A 25060-nucleotide genomic window follows, 5' to 3' on the forward strand; every position below is an offset into this window, starting at 1 on the left:
GATCCAATATGGAAGGATGGGAGAGTCTACTAGGCATAAATGGGTTAATCAATCCATAGAAATTAAGGTATCCTTTCAGAAGTCCCAGCGTTTGCAGCAAATTTAGGGCCTCATCTTTCTGTTGTTTGTTCTATCTTTTGCATCAAAGATAGGGCTCATTGATTTAGTAAGTCATAGCTTCATTCAAGGCTGTGAAATAGATATGTTTGACTTTGCAACCATGCTATTGTTTGCTACTGAAATATAATAATGAACTTGTGAACTCAGTTATTGACTTTGGTTTTGAGTGTTCAGTCATAATGAACTTGATGTTGGTGAAAATAATCATGAACTTTCAAGAACATAAATAGTTTTTCTGCAAATTATGTATCATTTTCGTAAATTAAAAGAATGTTGTTGTTTTTACAGAATAATGTGACATCCAATCTTGAGGGAGGCAATCGTCAGAAAGCCATGAAACGCCTAAGGGTTCCACCCTTAGGGGATAAGGTAAGGAGAAAACATTGAACCCACTTAGGGTTCCACAACTAGGAGATAAAATATGAATGTTATACTGTTTTGAATGCCAGCCTAACAGTATCAAAACTGATGTAAAACTTATTTTATTGAATGAAATAACAAGATTGTGTGCTGTATTAAAACGTTTTCATATGTGGGAATTGTTTCTACTACAGTTCGATCATTTGTGAGTATTTTGACATCATTTTGTACATCAAATAAATTTTATGAAAAGACCTTTCTTGCCAAAATATAAATAATTAATGCAATCTGACAATTCACGTGTTAAAACAAACCTATTTATGTATGTTCATAAAGCATTCACTGAAATATATAAATATTACTAAGATTAACATTTCTTGTTTTGCACACTGAATTTCTTGCTTACAAATTCATCTGTATTTTGATTTATTATATAATATTATATATATAACTAATTATAATATTTCTAGCAATATTATTATGAAAATATGTTATACAAGATAGCAATTTACTGATAATTAATTGTATTATTTAGATTACCTCTGCATATGTAATTATTTACTTTCGTATATCATGAGTGTAAGTCTATTGTATACTGAATTATCCATATACACCAGACAATATGTAATGCAAAATTAATGGTTTCAAAACTGACATGATTGATTGATTGTTTACTGTACTAACTCTAGTAATCTTTCAATGACTACAGGAAAATCCCATGACAACATTGAGGGTGGGGATATTTACTGAAGTGTTTACTGTACTAATTCTAGTTATCTTTCAATGACTGTTCCCAGGAAAATCCCATGACAACATTCCGAGTTGGAATGTTCTCCGGAGTGTTTGCGGTACTGATTCTAGTCATCATAGTCACAGGTGGGTACAGGCTCGTCACTATGATATTGTATAACTGTTTGAATTCTTGCAAAAACAACTATCAAAATTAGGCCCTGCTGCATAATGCCTAGTGAAGCATCTGAATGCCAATTGCTTCTACGATTTTCAGTTGGCTGCAGAATTCTAAATATATTTTATAATATTTTAAAATGGAGCATTTTTTCAAATATTTTTTGTCTTAAATTCATGCTTGCATTTAAGTAAAAACAAAACAAAATCAATAACCAAACAGAAGCAGTCATCCAATTCCTTCCAGTGTTAATAATTAAACTATTTGGGTCTTGCTCTGGGAAAACTGGTCATAATCAAGGACTACACGAGGTCCATGCATAAAGCCCTGAACTAGGCTCATTTGTTCTCAGCCTTTTACTGAAACAACAATGGGCCTTCCATTCCTTCTAGTAGAAATAATTTTAACAATTGGTTCCCAGCCTTGTTCACAAAAAAGTCAGAGTCTTGGGAGCCAGTATTAATGTTTTAACAATTGGTTCCCAGCCTCATTTACCAAGAAGTCAGACTCCTGGGAGCCGGCCCTGCGGATGTACAGGGGCATGTTCATCGTGATCCTGGACATCTTCCTGCTGGGCATCAACACTTACGGGTGGAGGTCCTCGGGGGTGAACCACGTCCTCATCTTCGAGATCGACCCAAGACATCATCTTACACATCAGCAGCTCATGGAGGTATTGATAAAACAAAACTATTCTCTTTAGAGTGTGCGTTAATAAGAGACATCTTGTAAGCTACAGATTAGAAACTGGCCACAGTGATTGTCTTTGTGCTTGTTAATCAGCATCTCATGAAGATAATGATGTCTTCATGCAAACCCATCAGGAACAAATAATTACATGTATGCAACTTTTGTTGAAGACCTAAACTGGCTCAACCCTTTCTTGGGCCCATTTGCCAAACTACATTGAAACTTTTTTTGGGGTAATATATCTTTGAAATGGACCCAAGACAACCATCTCAACCACCAGAAACTCATGCAAAAGCTTTCCTAGGCTGCGTTCAGTAAATACTATACTTGCTTGAGCACTCCCTTGTGCAACATTCTTTAAGAATTGGCTCAACTTTTTGTTTGTTATTTATACCCCCGTAGGTTGGCATATAGCAGCTGAACTATCCGTCAGTCCGTTTGTCTGTCTGTCTGTCAGTCTGTGCGTCCGTCTGAAAACTTGAACACTGGCCATAACTTTTGCAATATTGAAGATAGCAACTTGATATTTGGCATGCATGTGTATCTCATGGAGCTGCACATTTTGAGTGGTGAAAGGTCAAGGTCAAGGTCATCCTTCAAAGTCAAAGGTCAAATATATGGCTTCAAAGCAGCGCAGTATGGGGCATTGTGTGTCTGACAAACACATCTCTTGTTTAATCACATTCTGATCTTTGAGATCGACCCAAGCCACAATCTCACATATAAGCAAGTCATAGAGGTAATTAAGTCTTTGTGCTAGCTATTCATTAAGTCATAGAGGTAATTCAGTATTTGTACTACTTATTATGCTCCCCCAAAATGTACTTTGGGGGGAGCATATAGTCGCTGCTTCGTCTGTCCGTCCGTCCGTCCGTACACAATTTTTGTCCGGGCTATTTCTCAGCAACTAATGACCGGAATTCAATGAAACTTTATGGGAAGCTTCACTACCAAGAGGAGATGTGCATATTATTAGCGGGTTTTGGTCAGATGATTTTTCACAGAGTTATGGCCCTTTGAAATTTTCCATTAACTGTACATACATATAGTGCAATTCTTGTCCGGGCTATTTCTCAGCAACTAATGACCGGAATTCAATGAACATTTATGGGAAGCTTCACTACCAAGAGGAGATGTGCATATTATCAGCGGGTTCTGGTCGGATGATCTTTCACAGAGTTATGGCCCTTTGAAATTTTCACAAAAAAAAATCCTTGTCCCCCCAACTACTGTGCCCTCAAGACGTTTCCTTTTATCTGAATATATAGTGCAATATTGTGACAAAAAAACTTTTGGGGAGCATCAACCGTCTCCGACAGTTTCTTGTTCAGCAAGTCATAGAGGTAATTCAGTATTTGTACTACTTATTCAGCAAGTCATAGAGGTAATTCAGTCTTTGTACTAGTTATTCAGCAAGTCATAGCGGTAATTCAGTCTTTGTGCTAGTTATTTAGCAAGTCATAGAGGTAATTCTGTCTTTGTGCTAGTTATTCACCAAGTCATAGAGGTAATTCAGTCTTTGTGCTAGTTATTCACCAAGTCATAGAGGTAATTCAGTCTTTGTGCTAGTTATTCAGCAATTCATAGAGGTAATGCGGTCTTCGTGCTAGTTATTCAGCGAGTCATAGAGGTAATTCAGTCTTTTTGCTAGTTATTCAGCCAGCCATAGAGGTAGTGTGGTCTTTGTGCTAGTTATTCAGCGAGTCATAGAGGTAATTTAGTCTTTGTGCTAGTTATTCAGCGAGTCATAGAGGTAATTCAGTCACTGTGCTAGTTATTCAGCAAGTAATAGATGTAATAGATGCAAACGCACTAGCACATTGTCTGGTTGAGTACTAATAAGACAAAACAATTATGTTTATAGCATTTTCAGTGTGATTTCTTACGAGGCCTCTGGCAAGAAACAAGTTTTGCGTTATTGATTTTACTTAGTCCTGATCTTTGAAGTTGACCTAAGACACCATCTCACATACCAGCATCGCATGACGATAATGCTGTCTTCATGGTAAACCAACAGCTCGAAGACAGGCTTTTGAGTTTTTTATCCAGCAAATTGTTATAACATGATTTCATTAATACTTCTAATTATTGTTTGTTAAATACATAGATAAAAATTTCCGATTTCAGTTAGCACAACACGCAGATGGGATGGAAAATGGCCACCATTTTACTGGGCAATCAAAGAATCTGCGTCATTTGGAAAGCTTTATTTTCAGCTCTCCACAGGCCTAGCTGTGATGTGGTTACACTCTACCTATTTCAGCTCTCCACTGGCCTAGCTGTGATGTGGTTACACTCTACCTATTTCAGCTCTCCACTGGCCTAGCTGTGATGTGGTTACACTCTAACTATTTCAGCTCTCCACTGGCTCAGCTGTGATGTGGTTACACTCTACCTATTTCAGCTCTCCACTGGCCTAGCTGTGATGTGGTTACACTCTACCTATTTCAGCTCTCCACTGGCCTAGCTGTGATGTGGTTACACTCTACCTAATTCAGATCTCCACTGGCCTAGCTGTGATGTGGTTATTCTCTACCTATTTCAGCTCTCCACTGGCCTAGCCGTGATGTTGTTACACTCTACCTATTTCAGCTCTCCACTGGCCTAGCCGTGATGTGGTTACACTCTACCTATTTAAGCTCTCCACTGGCCTAGCCTTGATGTAGTTACACTCTACCTATTTCAGCTCTCCACTGGTCTAGCCGTGATGTGGTTACACTCTACCTATTTCAGCTCTCCACTGGCCTAGCCGTGATGTGGTTACACACTACCTATTTCAGCTCTCCACTGGCCTAGCCATGATGTAGTTACACTCTACCTATTTCAGCTCTCCACTGGTCTAGCCGTGATGTGGTTACACTCTACCTATTTCATCTCTCCACTGGAATAGCCGAGATGTGGTTACACTCTACCTATTTCAGCTCTCCACTGGCCTAGCTGTGATGTGGTTACACTCTTCCTATTTCAGCTCTCCACTGGCCTACCCGTGATGTGGTTACACTCTACCTATTTCAGCTCTCCACAGGCCTAGCCGTCATGTGGTTACACTCTACCTATTTCAGCTTTCCACAGGCCTAGCTGTCATGTGGTGTATCAGTGCGCTGGGCTACCTGTTTAGCGGTTTCTTCGGTGTCTCAGGCTACATCTTCCCGCTGGCCATGGCAGGATTCATGCTGCTCTTCCTCATCAATCCAATCAAGATATTCCATCACAGCTCACGGATGTGGCTGCTGAGAATTCTAGTAAGAGGATTTTTATGTCCCCCACCACTATAGTGGGGGACATATTGTTTTTGCCCTGTCTGTTGATTGGTTGGTTTGTTTGTTTGTTTGTTTGTTTGCTCCAACTTAAACATTTTACCATAATTTTTGCAATATTGAAGATAGTAACTTCATATTCGGCATGCATGTGTATCTCATGGAGCTGCACATTTTGAGTGGTGAAAGGTCAAGGTCATCCTTCAAGGTCAAAGGTCAAATATATAGCTTCTGACAAACACATATCTTGTTGTGTTTGTTATTTGATCCTCGCTCAGGGAAAACCTTTTTATGCCCCCCTTCAAAGAAGAGGGGGTATATTGTTTTGCACATGAAGGTCGGTCCGTCGGTCGGTCAGTCCGTCGGTCCATCCACCAGATGGTTTCCGGATGATAACTCAAGAACGCTTAGGCCTAGGATCATGAAACTTCATAGGTACATTGATCAGGACTGGCAAATGACCCCTATTGATTTTCAGGTCACTAGGTCAAAGGTCAAGGTCACAGTGACTCGAAATAGAAAAAAAGTTTCCGGATGTAACTCAAGAATGCTTACGCCTAAGATCATGAAACTTCAAAGGTACATTGATCATGACTCGCAGATGACCCCTATTGATTTTCAGGTCACTAGGTCAAAGGTCAAGGTCACAGTGACTCGAAATAGTAAAATGGTTTCCGGATGATAACTCAAGAATGCTTATGCCTAGGATCATGAAACTTCATAGGTACATTGATCATGACTGGCAGATGACTCCTATTGATCTTCAGGTCACTAGGTCAAAGGTCAAGGTCACAGTAACAAAAAACATATTCACACTATGGCTGCCACTACAACTGACAGCCCATATGGGGGGCATGCATGTTTTACAAACAGCCCTTGTTAGCTAGAGAGCTGACAAGATTTATTTGTTCATATAATACTCCCTGTTTTTAAACTGGTGTACCTAAATATAATAAAATTAGTGTCACTCTGGGAAAACGGGTCTTAATGCATGTGTGTAAAGTGTCATCCAAGATTAGCCTGTGCAGTCTACACTTTTTCCTGAACTGTATTATTTATACAAAGAGACTTCCTTTAAATGAAAAATACTTTAAAAGGCGGAAGTGTCTTCCCTGATAAGCCTGTGCTAATCTGGGATGACACTTTACGCACATGCATTAAGACCCATTTTTCCAGAGTGAGGCTCATTTGATTATATTCAGGTACACCTGTTTAACAACTGGGAGTATTATTTGAACACCTGTGTCATGCTCCAAGTAGAACAATGTACGCTCAGTAAAGCAAAAAGTTGAAACCAGATTGTTATAAAACTTTCATATTGTGTAAGTTGGTGGCATGGAAACTTTGCTTTAGATTGCATTTGCTGCTGGTAAAGTCAAAGTCACTGTTATTAAAAATAGAAAAACAGTTTTTGCTTAATGAATTCAGTTTGTAATGAGGTGTTCCATGCAAATCATTTGTGTAGGTAGTTGCACCTGTACCTGCAGATGAAGCTTGGGATTTAGGGCCTGTTGGGTCAAGGTCAGGGATCTAATCCAGAATACTATTTCCATTCCAGTTCCGCATTTTTACAGCCCCATTCCACCATGTGGGGTTTGCAGATTTCTGGCTGGCCGACCAGCTGAACAGCCTTGTCACGGTGCTGCTGGACTTTGAGTTCATGGCCTGCTTCTACGCCTTCGAGGTCGACTGGATCGGACCAGACCGTGAGTGCATTGAGGAATAATTTTCTATTAATTTTGAATAATCTGATACCGTTACCTTCAGACACTCCATAGTAATCGATCTGTGACAGTATTGACAAAGTTTGAATTCCGATTTGCTTGATGTTGGTTAGTACTTCAACATAATGATTACCTTAAATTACCTAAGAATACTTTATGCAACACAATGATTACCTTAAATTACCTAAGAATACTTTATGCAACACTATGATTACCTCAGATTACCTAAGAAAACTTTATGCAACAAAATGATTACCTCAGATTACCTAAGAATACTCTATGCAACACAATGATTACCTCAGATTACCTAAGAATACTTTATGCAACACAATGATTACCTCAGATTACCTAAGAATACTTTATGCAACACAATGATTACCTCAGATTACCTAAGAAAACTTTATGCGATGCCTCTCAGCAGTAAATCATAGAAATCAGTATAAGATCGGTATAATTGTCTCTCTATTCGCTTGTTGATAATTAATTTATTCATATTAAAAGAGTATTATATGCAAATTTGTCAGACATTTTAAGAGAAGATGGCATTTGAATGAGCGCACGACGCAAGGTGGTAAAAAGACTCTATAAACTTGCAATGACAGGTGCGCTAAAAATCTGCCGTGATGACATAAGCATTTACTTAAATATGTGTTTATACCAGTTTCATTCAGAGAGAAGATAAAAATATGCCTAACATAACCTTGTTCAACGATCCCAGTTCCTTTTTTGGTGTCATTGTATTGTAGTTTGGCGATTAATAGATTCAACTTTTAAGATTTTGCATTTGATGAAATGGTCCCAGGAGTTCTGAAACATATTCTTTACTTTGTTACAGGACAACACATGTGTGAACTGCATTGTTATTTAGATCCAAACATAGTTTTTTTTTAATCACTTATCCTATTTTAACCCTTTCTCACTCAGAAGCAAAGTGAAAATGGCTTTATGCAATCAGCATTAAACCCGAACAGCCCGAAAGTATATCCCAGTCTGTTCAGGTTTTATGCTGTTTGCTGCTCATCAGTATCTTAGGGTTTGAAATGAAGCCTTTATCACTGGAATATGTGAAGAAAGTTCTTTTATTTAATTTTATTTTTCTACGGACTACAAATGTGTCGAAATTTGTATCTGAGTCCTAAGGCATTAAATGCAACTTTTTTTTTCAGGACCAAGCGTGTGTACAAGCTACGCCTACGGTATCCGGACGGTGATCAGCATTCTTCCGGCATGGTTTCGGTTCGCTCAGTGTCTGCGGCGTTATCGGGACACGAAGCTGGTTTTTCCACACGTGATAAATGCTGGGAAATACTCCACAACGTTCCTGACGGCCATATTTCAAACGCTCTATAGATTACAGATTGGTAAGTCGGTTATGGGGCAGTTAGACTTATGTCTAATATAGAATATGTCTAAAGCTGTATTGTTTGAATCAGGAAAGGAAAAAACATCAAACTCAGTACATTTTTGTGCCTAAAATAACACCCACTTGCATCCCAATTACAAAATGTGACATTTTTCTTGAAAAACTGATCAAAATCCCCCCCCCCCCCCTTAAAAAAAACCCCAAATCTTTCCAATAAACCAAAGAACCCTATAATTGGTTTATTGAGTTTGTTAAACAGCGATATAATTCTGTAGAACTTTATAATATAAATCTAATAACACAGTTAAACTTGCAATTATAAGCCATTGAAATACTGATATTTATAATCATATAAATAATGTTTGATCTTTCCCTATTTCACGGTTTATTGCACTATTTTTCACAATCCAATAGCCACAGGCTGTAAAATATTAAACGAAAAAAATCACTTTTTGCAGAGCCGCGATGAAGAGCATCGTCAGTCGCATGCTAATACTTATGGATCACAACATTGTTCAGCTCTTTTTACAAGCTCACATAAGAGCCTCAATTTTGGGAATCTTGGCTAAATGCATGTTGTGAGAAATCTGGGCTAAATGCATGTTGTGGGAAATCTTGGCTAAAGGCATGTTGTGGGAAATCTTGGCTAAATGCATGTTGTGAGAAATCTGGGCTTAATGCATGTTGTGGGGAATCCTGGCTAAATGCATGTTGTGGGAAATCCTTGCTAAATGCATGTTGTGGGAAATCCTGGCTAAATGCATGTTGTGGGAAATCCTGGTTAAATGCATGTTGTTGGAATCCTGGCTAAATGCATGTTGTGTGAAATCTTGGCTTAATGCATGTTGTGGGAAATCTTGGCTAAATGCATGTTGTGGTAAATCTGGGCTAAATGCATGTTGTGGGAAATCCTAGCTAAATGCATGTTGTGGGAAATCATGGTTAAATGCATGTTGTGTGAAATCTTGGCTAAATGCATGTTGTGTGAAATCTTGGCTAAATGCATGTTGTGTGAAATCTTGGTTAAATGCATGTTGTGTGAAATCTGGGTTAAATGCATGTTGTGTGAAATCTTGGCTAAATGCATGTTGTAGGAAATCCTGGCTAAATGCATGTTATGAGAAATCCTGTCTAAATGCATGTTGTGGGAAATCTGGGCTAAATGCATGCTCTGGGAAATCTGGGCTAAATGCATGTTCTGGTAAATCTTTGCTAAATGCATGTTGTGGTAAATATGGGCTAAGTGTATGCTGTGGGAAATCTTGGCTTAATAAATTTTTGGGGAAATCTGGGCTAAATGCATTTTCTTGGAAATCTGGGCTAAATGCATGTTCTGGGAAATCTTGGCTAAATGCATGTTTGTTAAGTGTTGTCCCAGATTAGCCTGTGCTGTCAGTATTTTCAAAAAGACCGGCGATGAACATCACTGTCAGTCGCACGTCTACTTCTACTTGTTGTGTGAATTTTTACAGAGCGTGAGGGTGAAGAGCATCGTCAGTCTCACGTTTTCTTCTACTTGTGGATCGTCGCTGCGGTGTTCAGCTCTTGTTACACCCTCACCTGGGACCTTAAGATGGACTGGGGGCTCTTTGACGCCAACGCAGGCGAGAATAAACTGCTACGAGAGGAGATTGTGTACGCATACAAGGTTTGTGTGATGCTGCATGTGATTTTACCATTTACATCTTAGATACGTATTTTGATGCAAATGTAGTTTCTTTGAAAAATTAAATTAAAGACCTTCATAAGTAGAATCAAGTTTTAAATGTTTTATTTCCAACCAGTCACTCTTAGGCTGGTCTGGTTTTATGCTGGTTGTATGTATAGCCATTGTCTCTTTGCTTCTGAGTGAAAACGGGTTAAGAAATTAACTTGAAGTCTGTTCAGATTTTATGCTGTTTTTTGCTCAGTATCTTTGGGTTGGACAGGAAGAAAATTACATTTTCTAAGGTTTTACAAACACGTCAAAATGCGTATCTGAGTGAGAAAGGTTTATGACATATATTTTGGAATGGGCCCTCTGTGTACCTGAGACTGCATTATGTGAGGACCAGAGTGTGTCCATGTTATTTCAGGTCATTAAATTGTGAGGCTCATAAAAATTGGGAAGACTTTTGAATTTTTGATGTAGTTTTTGGCAATTAAGTTTTTTTACTGGAAGATAGTCAATTTTGGTTGTGGCTTGTGCGGTTCGGGAGAAGCGTAGTTATAATTATCCCTTTACCACTTAGATATGTATTTTGACACATTCATAGTTCCTAAGAAAGTTAAGTTTAATTAAAAACCTTTCTTACTTTATTCAAGTTTTAAAGGCTTTATTTCCAACCCTTAATTACTGATGAGCAGCAAAGAGCATAAAACCTGAACAGACTGCGAGTTACTCGCAGGCTGTTCTGGTTTTATGCTGGTTGCTAAAGCCATTTTCACTTTGCTTGTTATGGGGGAAAGAGCTAACCTCTGCCCTTACAGGACAGGCATGGGCACTCCAACATTGGGTGAACACTAGTTAACTGCTTAGAAATGATAAGAATTACTGAAAAAAAAATACTTGTTTGTAAAAAAGCCGGTGATATTATTGTTTGCTTCTGATGACATGTCCATTGTGCCATGACATGTAGAGCACATCAGCTAGATAGGCATAATTGCAAAAGTGCAGCACAGCATTCTGAACAAAGTAGAAAATTGTGTAAGAGTTACTTGATGGTAAAAATTATGGCATGCAAAATCAAAATTATGGGTTTGATTCTTTTTGCAGTTCTACTACTACTTCGCCATAGTAGAAGCACAAATATGAACATGGGGTCAATACCGAGTGAATTAATTATACTCATGAGTATTATGTTATTATTAATATTATTGGGAGTAAATGATCTAATAATTTAATTCTGTCAATCATGTGAGAAATTGCGCTTTTAATGTGATAAATTTGAAGAGCCGTGTACATTGCTAAAAGGATAACAGTTATAAGTAGAAAATATGTGAACATTTACAAAAATGGTCTCTTAAGATAAACAATGTTACAGATTTTGCCATGTTTTTCAGTTCTACTGCTACTTTGCCATGTTTTTCAGTTCTACTACTACTTTGCCATGTTTTTCAGTTCTACTACTACTTTGCCATAGTAGAAGACTTCATATTGAGGTTCACGTGGTCGTTGACAGTGTCAGTGGGTGAAGGATTGTTCATGCCTGGAGAAATACTGACAACACTTCTGGCATCCCTTGAAATATTCAGGTACAAATAGGTCCTTTACTTAATTAAGCATCATATTGGGAGAACGGGTCTTAATGCATGCGCTTAAAGTTTCATCCCAGGTTAGCCTGTGCAGTCAGCACAGGCTAATCATAGAAGACACTTTCCGCCAAAACTGGATTTTTGCTTGAAGGAGACTTTCTTTGAATGAAAAATACCGTAAAAATGGAAAGTATCATCGCTTATTAGCCTGTGTGGACTGCACAGGATAATCTGGGATGACACTTTATACACACGCATTAAGCCTAGTTTTCCCAGAAGAAGACTTAATTGATACGCACATTTCCTTTAATTTTCATTTATTTATATACATGGGTGGTCTTAAAATTCATTTTTAGTGGTGTAAATAATAATATTTTGATACTTAGCAGGTTTTTATTAGCTCAGGTGAGCTTTTGTGACCGGTCTTTGTCTGTTGTCCGTCCGTCCGTCCACATTTATTTGTAAACACTCTAGAGGCCACATTTATTGTCCGATCTTCATGAAACTTGGTCAGAAGATTTGTCCCAATGATATCTCTATTGAGTTCGAAACTTGGTCATGCTGTGTCAAAAACTAGGTCACTAGGTCAAAAAAAGAGAAAAACCTTGTAAACACTGTAGAAGTCACATTTTATGCCCAATCTTCATGTAACTTTGTCAAAATGTTTGCCTAAATGATATGTTGGTTGAGTTCAAAAGTGGTTCCTGTCCATTGAAAAACATGGCCGCCAGTGGGCGGGGCAGTTTTCCTTATTTGGCTATAGAGAAACCTTGTACACACTCTAGAAGTCACAATTTTTTGCCCAATCATCATGAAAGTTGGTCAAAATATTGGTTTTATTGATATCTTGAACGAGTTTGAAAATGGTCCAGATCGGTGAAAAAACATGGCCGCTAGTGGGCGGGGCATTTTTCTCTATATATATATAGTGAAAACATTTAACACTCTAGAAGTCACATTTTTGGCCCAATTTTCATGAAATTTGGTCAAAATGTTTGCCTTAATAATATGTTGGTTGAGTTCAAAAGTGGTTCCGATCCGTTGAAAAACCTGGCAGCCAGTGGGCGGGGCAGTTTTCCTTATTTGGCTATATAGAAACCTTGTTAACACTCTAGAAGTCACAATTTTTGCCCAATCATCATGAAAGTTGGTCAAAATATTGGTTTTATTGATATCTTGGACGAGATTGAAAATGGTCTAGATCGGTAAAAAAACATGGACGCCAGTGGGCGGGGCATTTTTCTCTATATGTATTTAATGAAAACATGTGAACACTCTAGAAGTCACATTTTTGGCCCAATTTTCATGAAATTTGGTCGGAACATTTGTTTCCTTGATACAAGAGTCGAGTTTGAAAATGGTTCCGGTCCGTTGAAAAACATGGCTGCCGGGGGGGGGGGGGGGGGGGTTTCTTAGATTTATATAGTAAAAGAAGCTTGTGAACACTCTAGAAGTCACATTATTTGCCTAATCATCATGAAACTTGGTGAAAAGATTGGTTTTATATATATCTCAGATGAATGTGCAAATGGTCCCGATCGGTCAAAACACATGGCCGACAGGGGGTGGGGCAGTTTGCCTTATGTGACCAGAGAGAAACCTTGTGATTAAACACTACAGAAGTCACATTTTTTGCCTAATCATCGTGAAACTTAGTCAATACGTTGGGTTTATTGATTTCTCAGACAATTTGAAAAATGGCTCAGATCGGTGAAACACACTTTTTAGCTCACCTGATTGCTCAGGTGAGGTTTTAGGATTGGTCTTTGTCCGCCGTCCGTCCGTCCACATTTGGTTTGTAAACACTCTAGCATTCACATTTCTCAAGAATTCTTTATCAAAGTTGCTGAAAGATCTCAGTCAAGTTTGATAATGAGCAAAATCACATAATAAATGCCATAATTATTGCCCTTAGATTGTCAAAATTTTCATTATATAATACAAAATTGTTGTAAACACTCTAGAGGTCACAATTTTGTTTCAGATTTTATGAATCTTGGGCATATTTATTTTTGTAAGCAAAGTTTGATGTTTGGTTAGGGGGGTCAACTCAAAATATAGGCAACCAGGTCAAATCTTACAAAAATAAAAACACTCCATTCGCCAGAGTTTTGGTTCAATACAGGGTTCGACATTAACTTTTTTTACAGCCAGACCATCGGACCAGCTCCTCTTAAAATGTACTAGCCCGAATATGATGTCTACTAGATCTAGACCATAAATGACATAACAAATAAACACAATTGTGTCGTGTAACTGTTTAATCAATTATTTATCAGTAAATAATAAGTGAACACAAGAAAGTCATTTTGGTGCAAAGATAAAAAAATAAAATAAAACTATTTAACAACATAAATTGTTTGTTATAATTTCACTGTTTATCACCAGTTAAATAAATGATGTCTGTACAGCAGGTGACATTTATTCAAGGTCATCAAATTCTGGCCTCCTTGACCTCTGTGCTCCATGCAACCACAGCTCCAAGGCCCTTTTTCCAGCATAATCTGTGTCAGTTTTACCGTCGGATTCTTCTTTATTAACTTATTTGTCGGATGAAAATCCAATCTTGAACAAAGCCATTCTTTAAATAACATTCTCTCGTCTGCTACGCCAAAATGTTTACATTGATGATACCGATTGTCAATAGAAGTCGTAAAAACATGATGTAAAGTTCTAAGACACTTCAGAAAATCATTAATATTCATGACAACTTGACCAATGGAAACAAGCAATTTCTGCGGGAAGCTCTCCTTCGCGTCTAAAAATAGCGATGAATCATGTGAATTCTCCACGTTTATTTATATACGCTAGTTTTGTTCTGATGTAAATAACGGATACGAGAGTTATTTTACACATTAAGAGAAAAAGGTTTTCGGTTAGGTATAGTTATATGAATCAGTATAGATTTGTTATGTACGACCAGTCGGACAAGCTAGCCCACAGTTTGACTAGCCCGACCACCGATCTTACTAGACAATGTCTGTCGGACGTGCCTTAGTGTCGAACCCTGCAATAATGATGAAACTTGACCGTGATGTTTGTCTGGACAATATCTAGGTAAAGTTTGACATTTGTTAAAGATTGAATGAACTGACTCCTCTCAGGTGAGCGAACTAGGGCCATCTTGGTCCTCTTGTTTATGTTTATTCCTGTTTTTTCTTTTAACTCATACGACTTTGAGTAGCACTGTAATATTGCACAAATATAACATATTCAATCAAGTTTGCTTGTAGTAAATTTCAACATTTCAGTGTTTAATCATTTCTTGAATGTTTTCAATTTTAAAGGTTGTTTTGGAAAAAGAATGTTATCTAGCTCTTGTAATAAATAACCACTGTTTGTCTTACAAACTTATTCAAACATGATTAACCCTTTACAACCTAGTTGTATATTTAGACACATTTGTAGTCCCTTAGAAAGTTAAATTTAATTTAAGGTATTTCTTACTAGATTTAAATTGTAAAGGCTTCATTTCCAACCCTTAGATCCGGATTAGGAGCAAACAGCATAAAACCTGAACAGACTGATAGTTAATGTTCTGGTTTTATGCTGTTTGCACATATTCATTTCACTTTGTGTCCGAGGGGGAAAAGGTTAAAACCATGTTTATCAGTTTTTACCTATTTATATCACACTTTTATTATTTTGAAATTTAAAAATCTGTCTTCAGCTGACCTTTGGTAAAGTGTATTTCTTTTCTACAGTTTTATTAAACAGCAAAATATTTCTAAATAGGCGTGTTAATTGTTTTTTGCAGTTTGATGCCAGTTATAGAAACAAAATTTTTAATTTCCAAAGATGATCAATAACTGAAGTTTTTCAGACATAATTTCAGTATTCTACAATTCTTCATCTGGGCATGTATGCTCAAAACTTAACGACAAGTTCAGTTCACAGTGTGTTAACCTCAGAACCAATTTAAACAAATTTTAAAAGCAATGTTATTAGCAAACTTGTCAAATTGTTTTAGCAAACAAATTTGCTTACAATTAGCACATATATGAAAGGGTTAACAATTAAGTCACTGAAATAACTTGATTGAAATTGTAACAGATGTAAGCTTATAACTGGCTGTTATAATTTTGAGTAATATTTTTTACTGGATTTGAAACGCCCTCAGAGAAAATGGGTTTAGTAAATGTGTGTAAAGTGTTTCCCAGATTTGTCTGTGCAGTCTTCGCAGGCTAATCAGTGAAGACACTTGCCACCCACACTGGATCTTAAACCTCCTTTTCACAGAGCAAGGCTCATTTGCATTACAGGCGATTTGTCTGGAACTTTTTCCGCCTGGAGAACGAGCATTTGAACAACTGCGGTCAGTTCCGAGCAGTCCGGGACATTTCCATTGCCCCGATTGACTCGAGCGACCTCTCCCAGCTCATAGAAATGATGGATAAGGAGGATGGAGCCCTTACACATCGATTGGAGAAGCGTAGGCTCATCGGAAAGTAGGTCCTCGCATGGGCGTAGTGATACGTCCCGCCACAATTCTGGCTGTTTGCCTTCTGCTGCTACCTTTTGTATGGCACTGAAGGGCATTTTGGGAGGACACTGTTTCGTGTTTCGAGCACAAACTATTCACATGGCGTCGTACTGTGTAATATAATTATATAAATTGATCATTAATCAATATTATACTAATTGTATATAGGAGTATTTACTTGTATTACTGGGAAAAGAACATGTGCCAATAATTATTTTCCCTTTTCTGTCTAGTGAAGAAATTTGCTTTCATTGCCAAAATTGGAAATTTCTCCAAAATTGCAAAAAACAAAACATGTATAATGTGGAAATATTTTTAAAATCAGCAACAATTGTCTGTTTAATTAAAAAAAAATTCAACATCAAGAACCAGACTGTCTCATTTCTTTAAAAAATAATTATGAAGCAAACTAATTTTAAGCAGCGCACATTACATAAAGGCAGACTGTTATAAGCAAATATTTATTGAGCCTCACTTTGTGAAAAGGGGGCTTAATCCATGTGCAGAAAGTGCATTCTAATCATGGATGACAGTTAAGATTTCAGTTAAGGCTAAAAGTGTTGTCCCTTATTGGCCTAGGCAGACTGCAAAGACTAATTTGGGACAACACTTTATGCACATGCTTTAAACTCTCTTTTCACAGAGCAAGTACATATAGATATTTTCCAAAAGACGTCATGTCAACAGTGCTAACTTTGCATGTTTGGTTGTTTATGTTGTTGTAGTGAATGGTTCACGTAGTTTTAACATAGTCTAACTCCTGCACTGTTAACATCTGTTATAGAAGTTTGTTAGTTTTTGTTGTGTTGAAGTTTTGTTATGTTTATGCACTTTGTTGCAGTTAGTTCTGTCTCCCTCTCTAAATATATGTACATGTACATTGCTGTTTTTATTTGCCTGTTAGAAAAAGTGCCTCATTTTGGGAACATCCAAGTTGGTTATAATTTAAGAAATTTAGGAAACTTGCATTTGTCTGGCGCAAAACTTTGTCTGTATAGCTTTGATGTTTTTTTCAATCACTTTGCATAAGTGGTTAGCTTGATTAGACAGTGTCTCAAGCAAGAACCAGGAGGCCAATTTTTATCAACAGATCTTAGAGAGCGCTTATCGTTAGTTCAATGAACAGTTTTATTTTTATCAAAGGAATCACAACTGAGCTGTCGTAAGATTTTTGCTTATTGGGTAAGACCAGTCTTAGCATTCATCAACATGGGGGCCAAGACAGCTCTAGATGTTGTTATGCCAAGAGATAAGATGCTGTTTCTAGACAGAAAAGATACAGCAATCTTTGTGACACAATGAAATCATCAAAGTTTGAATTTAAGATAAGATCCACTAAGATAAAACGGCATCCAGGGCAAATTGAGGTCAACAGTCAAAACATAGTATTGTGCAAATGAACCATTTTGAAGTGTGTTTACAGAAGTCCCAATGTTTAACCCTTTCAGTGCGGGAACCGAATTTTAAAGGCCTTTGCAAACAGTTTGGATCCAGATGAGACGCCACAGAACGTGGCGCCTAATCAGGATCCAAACTGTTTGCTATTCTGATAGTATTCTTTGAAAAAGATCGAAGAAAATGCTAATTTTAGAACTTCAACAGACGACAATTTAGCAGACGACAAATTTCCCAGCATGCAAAGGGTTAAAGGTCAAGGTCACAATGTAGGTGATAGGTAAAATAGATGAAAACATCTGAGACTGTGTCCTCTCTTTTGCTGAAAATCTTTTTACTGACATTGTAACACTGGCACTATTGTTCACTATGACCTAATAATTCTGCCAATTGTCCTTAATATAATGTATATAATTTTTAAGATATTTGAACATCGGAAATAAGAATAGAAATAATTAGAAATTAAGCACACACAAATGAACCATGTGTTATTCTGTTCAGGATATATTATGTTATCCAATTATTGTACATGTGTTTGTCAACAAATTATTATACATATTACATAATTATTGTACATTGTACATATTAAATATACAGTTTAAAGGGAGCATAATCAAAAACAAAAAACACAGGAAAATTATATAGAAGCATACAATTATATGTAACTTTTTTTTTTTAAGATTTCAAATAAATAAGCAGTTAAAAAGGTAATTAAGATAAATGTAGTTAGTAATTTAAATTAATACATTACGTTTAACAGTCAATATGATTTACAAATTATATTAAATTGTATCTTGTCTCTTTGAAAGCAAAAAACAATGCTGGCAAATATGTTTTAAGATTAGAATTTTTATTTAGAAAGATCAGATAATTTTGTTAAATCTTTAATGTTTAGTTATCCTTTATTTCAACTGAGAAAGCTTGCATTTCTAGTTGTAGAATTTGTGTAATTCCGTTGGTCTAATATGCTTTCACTGCAACACACTTTTAACGTTTTATACCTGTTTATCACATGCTGCACCTTGCTTCTGATTTTATAACAACCATCACAAATATTCTTATCTAACACAGTCATGTTTTAGAAAGTTGTTAAGGTTTTTATTTGGCTACCTCTTCTTGGAATGATCAATTGCATACCATTATTTTGGCAAAATACCATTGCAAATGGCATATGATGTAATGCCATTGAACAAACTTGTATACTTAACAGCATGTTTTGTAGTGTAATAGTTGTTTTATAGGGATCAAATAAGTGGTTTTGTTTTGAGAATTCATTCAGAGAAACAGTTATACAAATTTGTCTTGTTCTGAGAAAACAAGGCATAATGCATGTGCGTAAAATCAGGGACGACACTTTCCGCTTAAACTAGATTTTCAGTAAAAAGGGACTTCCTTTTAACAAAAAATGTCATAAAAGCGGAAAGTGTCGTCCCTGATTAGCCTGTGCGGACTGCACAGGCTAATCTGGGACGACACTTTACGTGCATGCATTTTGGCCAATTTTCACAGAACAAGGCACAAAAAGAAGATAAATTAAAAGTTGCATTTACGATTTCTGGCCAAACATGACTGGTCTTCCATGACTGCTATTCGGAAATTTCTTCAACTTCCAGAGGAACAACGGAAGTAAATTGTTCCTGAATGTGTTGCTTTTAAATACAATTTTGTAGATAAATCCCACTCATCACAACATCTTATGATTGATAACTGATGATAATTGGATGGTTATCAAAATTATTTCTTATTAGTCATAATTGTTCAATGACCCCTTGGGTTTGCATGAGTTTAAGAAGCAACCCTCACTTTACATACGCATTGATTTTTTTAAAACAGCTGTAATATTATATAACAAAATGAAGTAAAAAACAACTTTAAATGTTAACTATTTAAATCTTGACATTGTTGCTATGAATGCATTTAAGTTTACTTTATGTGTACATGTGAATCTGTATAACTATATATTCATTATTACAGCCGAATGGATCGGATATCACCCCATGGTATTGACTAGAGCTTTATCCGATAGCTATGTTGAGTTGATTTTTTTTTCAGTCACTTTAAAAACACCATGTTTTGCTCTGTGACTGGATTCCGAATGATCGATCATTGTAAAAAAATATGTGCTTAAATTGTGCAATCATTTTTGTATATTATTTTTTAAGTTTTCTTTTTTTTACAATTACATTTTTCATGAGCCTAGCACTATGGAATATTATACGAGTGCAAATGAAAGATATTTGTAAACACCCCAAGCATGCGCAACTCTCTTCTGTGCTCATAACTCCTGTTATGAAGCTCTATTTTATCCAAACAGCACATTATTATCTGATTGTAAAAAATACATTGTTACAGTTCTGAAGGCCACATTAATGACTCAATTGCAATGAATGTTGGTTAGACTGTTTATTTTGAAAATATTGTGGCTGACTTCAAATCAGGGTCACATGCATCCAAAAACTAGGTTACCAGGTCAAATATTAAAAACGCCTAGCTACCTTTTTTAAGGTCTCATGAATGACTCAATTTTGATGAAACTTTATAAAAATGTTGATCTTGACAATATTTAGGACATTTTTTAATTTGAGTCAAGCAAGTTCAAAAACTAGGTTACCAGGTCATGTTTTTTACCTTTAGTGTATCCTGAACCCAGGTGAGCGCATCAGTGCCATCATGGCTCTCTTACAACTTGCTAAAAGCACCAAAGTTTGCTTGAAAAGTAAAAATCGGGGCTTCCAAGTTCTCTTGCAATTTATCTTAACCCTTTAAGCGCTGGAACCGAATTTTGAAGGCCTTTGCAAACAGTTTGGATCCAGATGAGATGTGGCGTCTCATCTGGATCCAAACTGTTTGCTATTCTGATAGTATTCTTTGAAAAAAATCAAAGAAAATGCAAATTTTAGAAATTCAGCAGACAACATTTTAGCAGATGACAAATTTCCCATTATGCAAAGGGTTAACAAGCATAGCACCATTCCTCTGCATCCAGTCACCCATTGCATTCACACTTCCAAAAATTTCAACTTATGTTCAATACATTCTGTTGCCAATAAATGCGTCAAGAAATCTCTTATTGACTACCTTGTCCATTTCTGATGATCATATAACTTTTTTTTACGTCAATTATCAACCAAAATCTGTTAAATTGTCCTCTGCATGTGTTTGAATTGCATGTGTTTGCATTGTAATACTTATTTTTGATGCTTGCTTTGCATGAATCAGTGCATCTTTTTGATTTCTAAAAGCAACTAGCTTTGAAAATTTGTTTTCCACGCATGCTAGTCACTAAATTTTTTTTTTGTTACCTAACTGTGATACCTTTATGTCCACTGCACATCATGTTTGCACTTAACAAGAAGTATAAAGTTGACTAGTGTAAAAAATATTTATCGCACTTTCAAACACTTTTACTCGTTTCCTGCACGTAATTTGTTTTAAAAAAATTTAACTCAATTGTTTTGTACCTATTTTTAGATTCTCATGTAACGATGATTTTTTTAATTGAGTATTTATTATTGTATGACGTTACTCCCCTTTTATAACATTTAACCTGGTCATCAATAAATGTTAAAAAAAAAAGATTTTGGTTCAGATATTATTTTGACATGGTAGTTTGTTATCAGCATCAGGGGTTTTCCAGAAAATTGTTGAGCCACGCTCTGTGAAAAGAGGGTTAAGTGCATGTTTGTAAAGTGTCATCCCAGACTAGCCAGTGCAGTCAGGGTCGACACTTTCCGCCTAAACTGGATTTTTGTCTAGAAGAGTCTAACTTAAAACGAAAAATACAATAAAAACGGATTAGCCTGTACAGACTGCACAGTGGAAGTAAAAGTTGAACAACATTCTTACCCCAACATATACAAGTTCACTTTGTGTCTAAAGTGTGCTATTTTTCTGCTTTTCATCAACGTATGAACTTTGTTTTGGGAATCAATAACTTGTGGAAAATTGTCTTTTTGAACATCTATGAACAAGTCCTATAAAACTCATGATGAAGGCAGTCATTTCCAAGCTTATACAAAATAATCATGAACTGTCAATAAATATTATTATTATATTGTTATAAATAAAGAAATTACAAATCAATTTTATGAGACTTGAGTACCTTAACATGACTTATGTATTTCTATTGTCTTTCTAGGGGTAAAAAGGACAGACATCCCGAAGATATCCTGATATCTGATGTGAATATACCTTGGAAGTTTAAGGGTGTATAGTTGAACCATCCCTGTGAAAGAGAAGACCAAATATCACATGAAAACACAACCCGGAGATTTCACTAGAAAGGAGTGTGTTGTGAAGTGAAAAGGAGCACAAGATTTCATGTTAAAGGGTACTTACGGTATTATGCAAAAAGGAACATTTAATTTAGCACATAATACAAAAAGGAACATATGGTTTCATATGAAAAGGTACTTACGGTATTTAATGCCAAAGGAAACATTTAATTTAATATATAATATGAAAAGGATCATGTGATTTCATATGAAAATAACATATGATTTTGTTAATATGCCAAAAGGAACATTCAATACCACAAGTTCATGTGAAAAGGAACATGCAATGGTATGTCTTAAGGAACATTATTATGATCAGAGGTTTAAATGAATTCACATCTCATGGTTCCATGCGTATGTAAGACCTGATGCTGTATGTATAAACCTCAAGTTAAAAATACTGCAAGTCAAATATAGATCTCTTTAAGTCAGATAGTTTGCCACATGCATGTGTATATTTAATTTGAGTGGATCCAAAAATAAATGTTTGTCTTTGCATTATGTATTTTGGTTTTAATTTATCTTAGATTGATGTGAATTGTATTGCCTTAAAATTTCAATTTTTAAACGTATAGTTAGATTTCTTCTCAGTGCAATCAGAATTTGTTAAGCATAATGTCATTTTATGTGCGTGTTTGCATAAGATGAATGATTATTATTGATTTGTTGTATAATTATTGTTAAATTGTTGTCGCGATTGTCCTGTGTTGGTTTAATGATGTTCATAAAATGTAAATATATATTTATTTTGTAAATTTCGTCTTGTGCTGGAACACCCCAGAATTTCTTATCCGTGCTATGGAACATATTAATTTCAAACTTGTGTACCATTATTTTTTATAATTAAGTCAGCAATTTCAATTCTCAACAAGATATATGTTTGTCAGAAACACTATGTCCCCTACTGCGCCGCTTTGAAGCTATATATTTGACCTTGAAGGATGACCTTGACCTTTTACCACTCAAAATGTGCAGCTCCATGAGATACACATGCATGCAAAATATGAAGTTGCTATATTCAATATTGCAAAAGTTATGTCAAAATGTTAAAGTTGGAGCAAACAAACACACAAACCAACAGACAGGGCAAAAACAATATGTCCCCCACTACTATTAGTGGTGGGGGACATTAAAATAAACACATTTAAAGACATTTCTTTACATACTGCAGTATTTCTTTTTAAATGCACAATTTGCCATCTTAAATGGTCAAGTATAGCTTTATGAACACAGTTTTAAGCAATATTTATAGTTAGACAATCAAACAACAAACTATGTAACAAACAGAACTTAATTCTCTGTTAGAAGCAAATCGATTGTAACAGCATAACATACAAAGTATCATGAATTAACACTTACATACCTATTTTGATGCATTTGCAATCCCTTACAAAGTTAAATTTTATAAAGACCTTTCTTACTAGATTCAAGTTTTAAAAGCTTCATTTCCAACCTTAAGATACTGATGAGCAGCAAACAGCATAAAACCTGAACAGACTGCAAGTTACAAAAACAACCATTTGTAATAAATATATAATTTGTTGCATTTGGTGGTCTATTCATTTTAACCCTTTGCATGCTGGGAAATTTGTCATCTGCTAAAATGTCGTCTGCTAAATTTCTAAAAATAGCATTTTCTTTAATTTATTTCAAATAATACTATCAGAATAGCAAACAGTTTGGATCCTGATAAGACGCCACATTCTGTGGCGTCTCATCTGGATCCAAACTGTTTGCACAGGCCTACAAAATTCAGTTCCCGCACTGAAAGAGTTAAGTCACTTGTGATCATAGACAATTGTTTATTTAGTATGATCACTCTGAATTAAAATCGATATGCCACCAAATCCAACAAATGTCATCTATATATTCTAATCATTTTAATTCATTTGTGATCATAGAAATTGTTTATTTAGTATGATCACTCTGAATTAAAATCGATATGCCACCAAATCCAACAAATATCCTCTATTAGGCATATTTCAGGGTAATATTGCAGCCCTTGATCTCCTGATTTGATAATTATTAGGGGTCTTGCTTTGTAAAGATTAACAAATATACTAATTTTATATTATCCTAAGCATTCTCTAGATAGTGTGTGGTAAAATTTTTCATTTTATAAGCCATTGACCTTTATATTTTACCTTGAAATCAATAGGTCTCTTCCCTTCTTTCAAGTTACCACTTTAATAATTTGCATGATCATATGACAAACCATTCTAAATATATCTCGCATAAACAAATTTACAATTACAAATCCCTGTGACCTTGATCTTTGACCTTTTGACCAAAATAACTAATGACCTACATCCAACCAACTGACAAGTTTGAAGCAATATACACCTGTTTGCTTTTAGAAAGGGCCTATTAAGCACAAATTATTTCATCACAGTTCTATTCCTATGCCATCTTGTTAAGGCATCTTTGTAACCTAGAATGTATGTCCAACAGTTTTGTCCTGCGGGAGGTTTTGTTTACAATGTTTTCATCGGAAAGTTCCATGCTTTCTAACTTTCTTGTGGCCGCATCTAGGTCAGATATCAGCTGTTCCAAAGTGGTTAGCTCTGCCTGGAAGTAGATAATGTTTCAAAAGACTATGAATTTCAGCATTCTGTTACTTAGATCTCACATTTGTCAATTCTTTTTAAAACATCAATAATTTAAAAGTGAATGGCACACCAATAATAATCAATACCAATATACTTTCATTAATGAAATGTCCCCCCTCCCCAAATTTTTTTTGTTAAGGTGCATATAATCACTAATTTATCCTCCCTTCTGAATTCTAATGTTGATGTAATTGACTTAACAGGAATGCAAAATTACAATTTAAGGCAGTTTCCTTTAATTATTATTGGGCTTATTTCTCTTTCCCATGCTTACAATTAATCCATCAATTTCCAAGCACATTAGGGAGCATCCTTCAGTTTCACTAACATTTGTGCTCTTACATGAACAATGGGTACAAACCTGGGGCATAGCTGCATCATCAGGTCGCTTGCGTTTTGTTGCTCGCTGAAATCAATCAAGAACAACCATTATTGGTCAACAAATCTCGTCACTTTTTTCAAATTTGATAACAAAATCTATAGGGTTGTTAAATAAAATCTTCATTTTTGTATGTAATTTATATCCATATATTTGCCTTTTGAGTATTAATTAAATAATGAAGAATAGAGGAATAACTGGGCTATGTTTTATTTACATGTACATGTGAAACTGAAATAGCTTTATTTGAAAATTAATGTAAATT

The 25060-nt window shown here is 35.8% G+C and overlaps 2 protein-coding genes across 2 annotated transcripts in view; one reads left to right on the forward strand and one right to left on the reverse strand.

Annotated features, from left to right (window-relative positions):
- The window catches only part of LOC127858082 (xenotropic and polytropic retrovirus receptor 1 homolog), a 41800-nt gene extending 19238 nt beyond the window's left edge, over nt 1-22562 (forward strand). Inside the window, exons 8-17 of the mRNA XM_052394970.1 lie at nt 409-489; nt 1278-1356; nt 1873-2060; nt 5140-5319; nt 6893-7040; nt 8225-8419; nt 9894-10069; nt 11522-11655; nt 15918-16103; nt 21672-22562. Coding sequence (XP_052250930.1) covers nt 409-489; nt 1278-1356; nt 1873-2060; nt 5140-5319; nt 6893-7040; nt 8225-8419; nt 9894-10069; nt 11522-11655; nt 15918-16103; nt 21672-21747 — 1443 coding nt within the window. The 3' untranslated portion in view covers nt 21748-22562. The remainder of the gene's footprint in view (nt 1-408; nt 490-1277; nt 1357-1872; nt 2061-5139; nt 5320-6892; nt 7041-8224; nt 8420-9893; nt 10070-11521; nt 11656-15917; nt 16104-21671) is intronic.
- The window catches only part of LOC127858081 (uncharacterized protein C1orf112 homolog), an 88491-nt gene continuing 85730 nt past the window's right edge, over nt 22300-25060 (reverse strand). Inside the window, exons 21-22 of the mRNA XM_052394968.1 lie at nt 24778-24822; nt 22300-24375 (exon numbers count right to left, since the gene is read on the reverse strand). Of these exons, the coding sequence (XP_052250928.1) occupies nt 24208-24375; nt 24778-24822 (213 nt within the window). The 3' untranslated portion in view covers nt 22300-24207. The remainder of the gene's footprint in view (nt 24376-24777; nt 24823-25060) is intronic.

Source organism: Dreissena polymorpha, chromosome 14 (genome assembly GCF_020536995.1).
Source record: "Dreissena polymorpha isolate Duluth1 chromosome 14, UMN_Dpol_1.0, whole genome shotgun sequence".
Taxonomy (NCBI): domain Eukaryota; kingdom Metazoa; phylum Mollusca; class Bivalvia; order Myida; family Dreissenidae; genus Dreissena; species Dreissena polymorpha.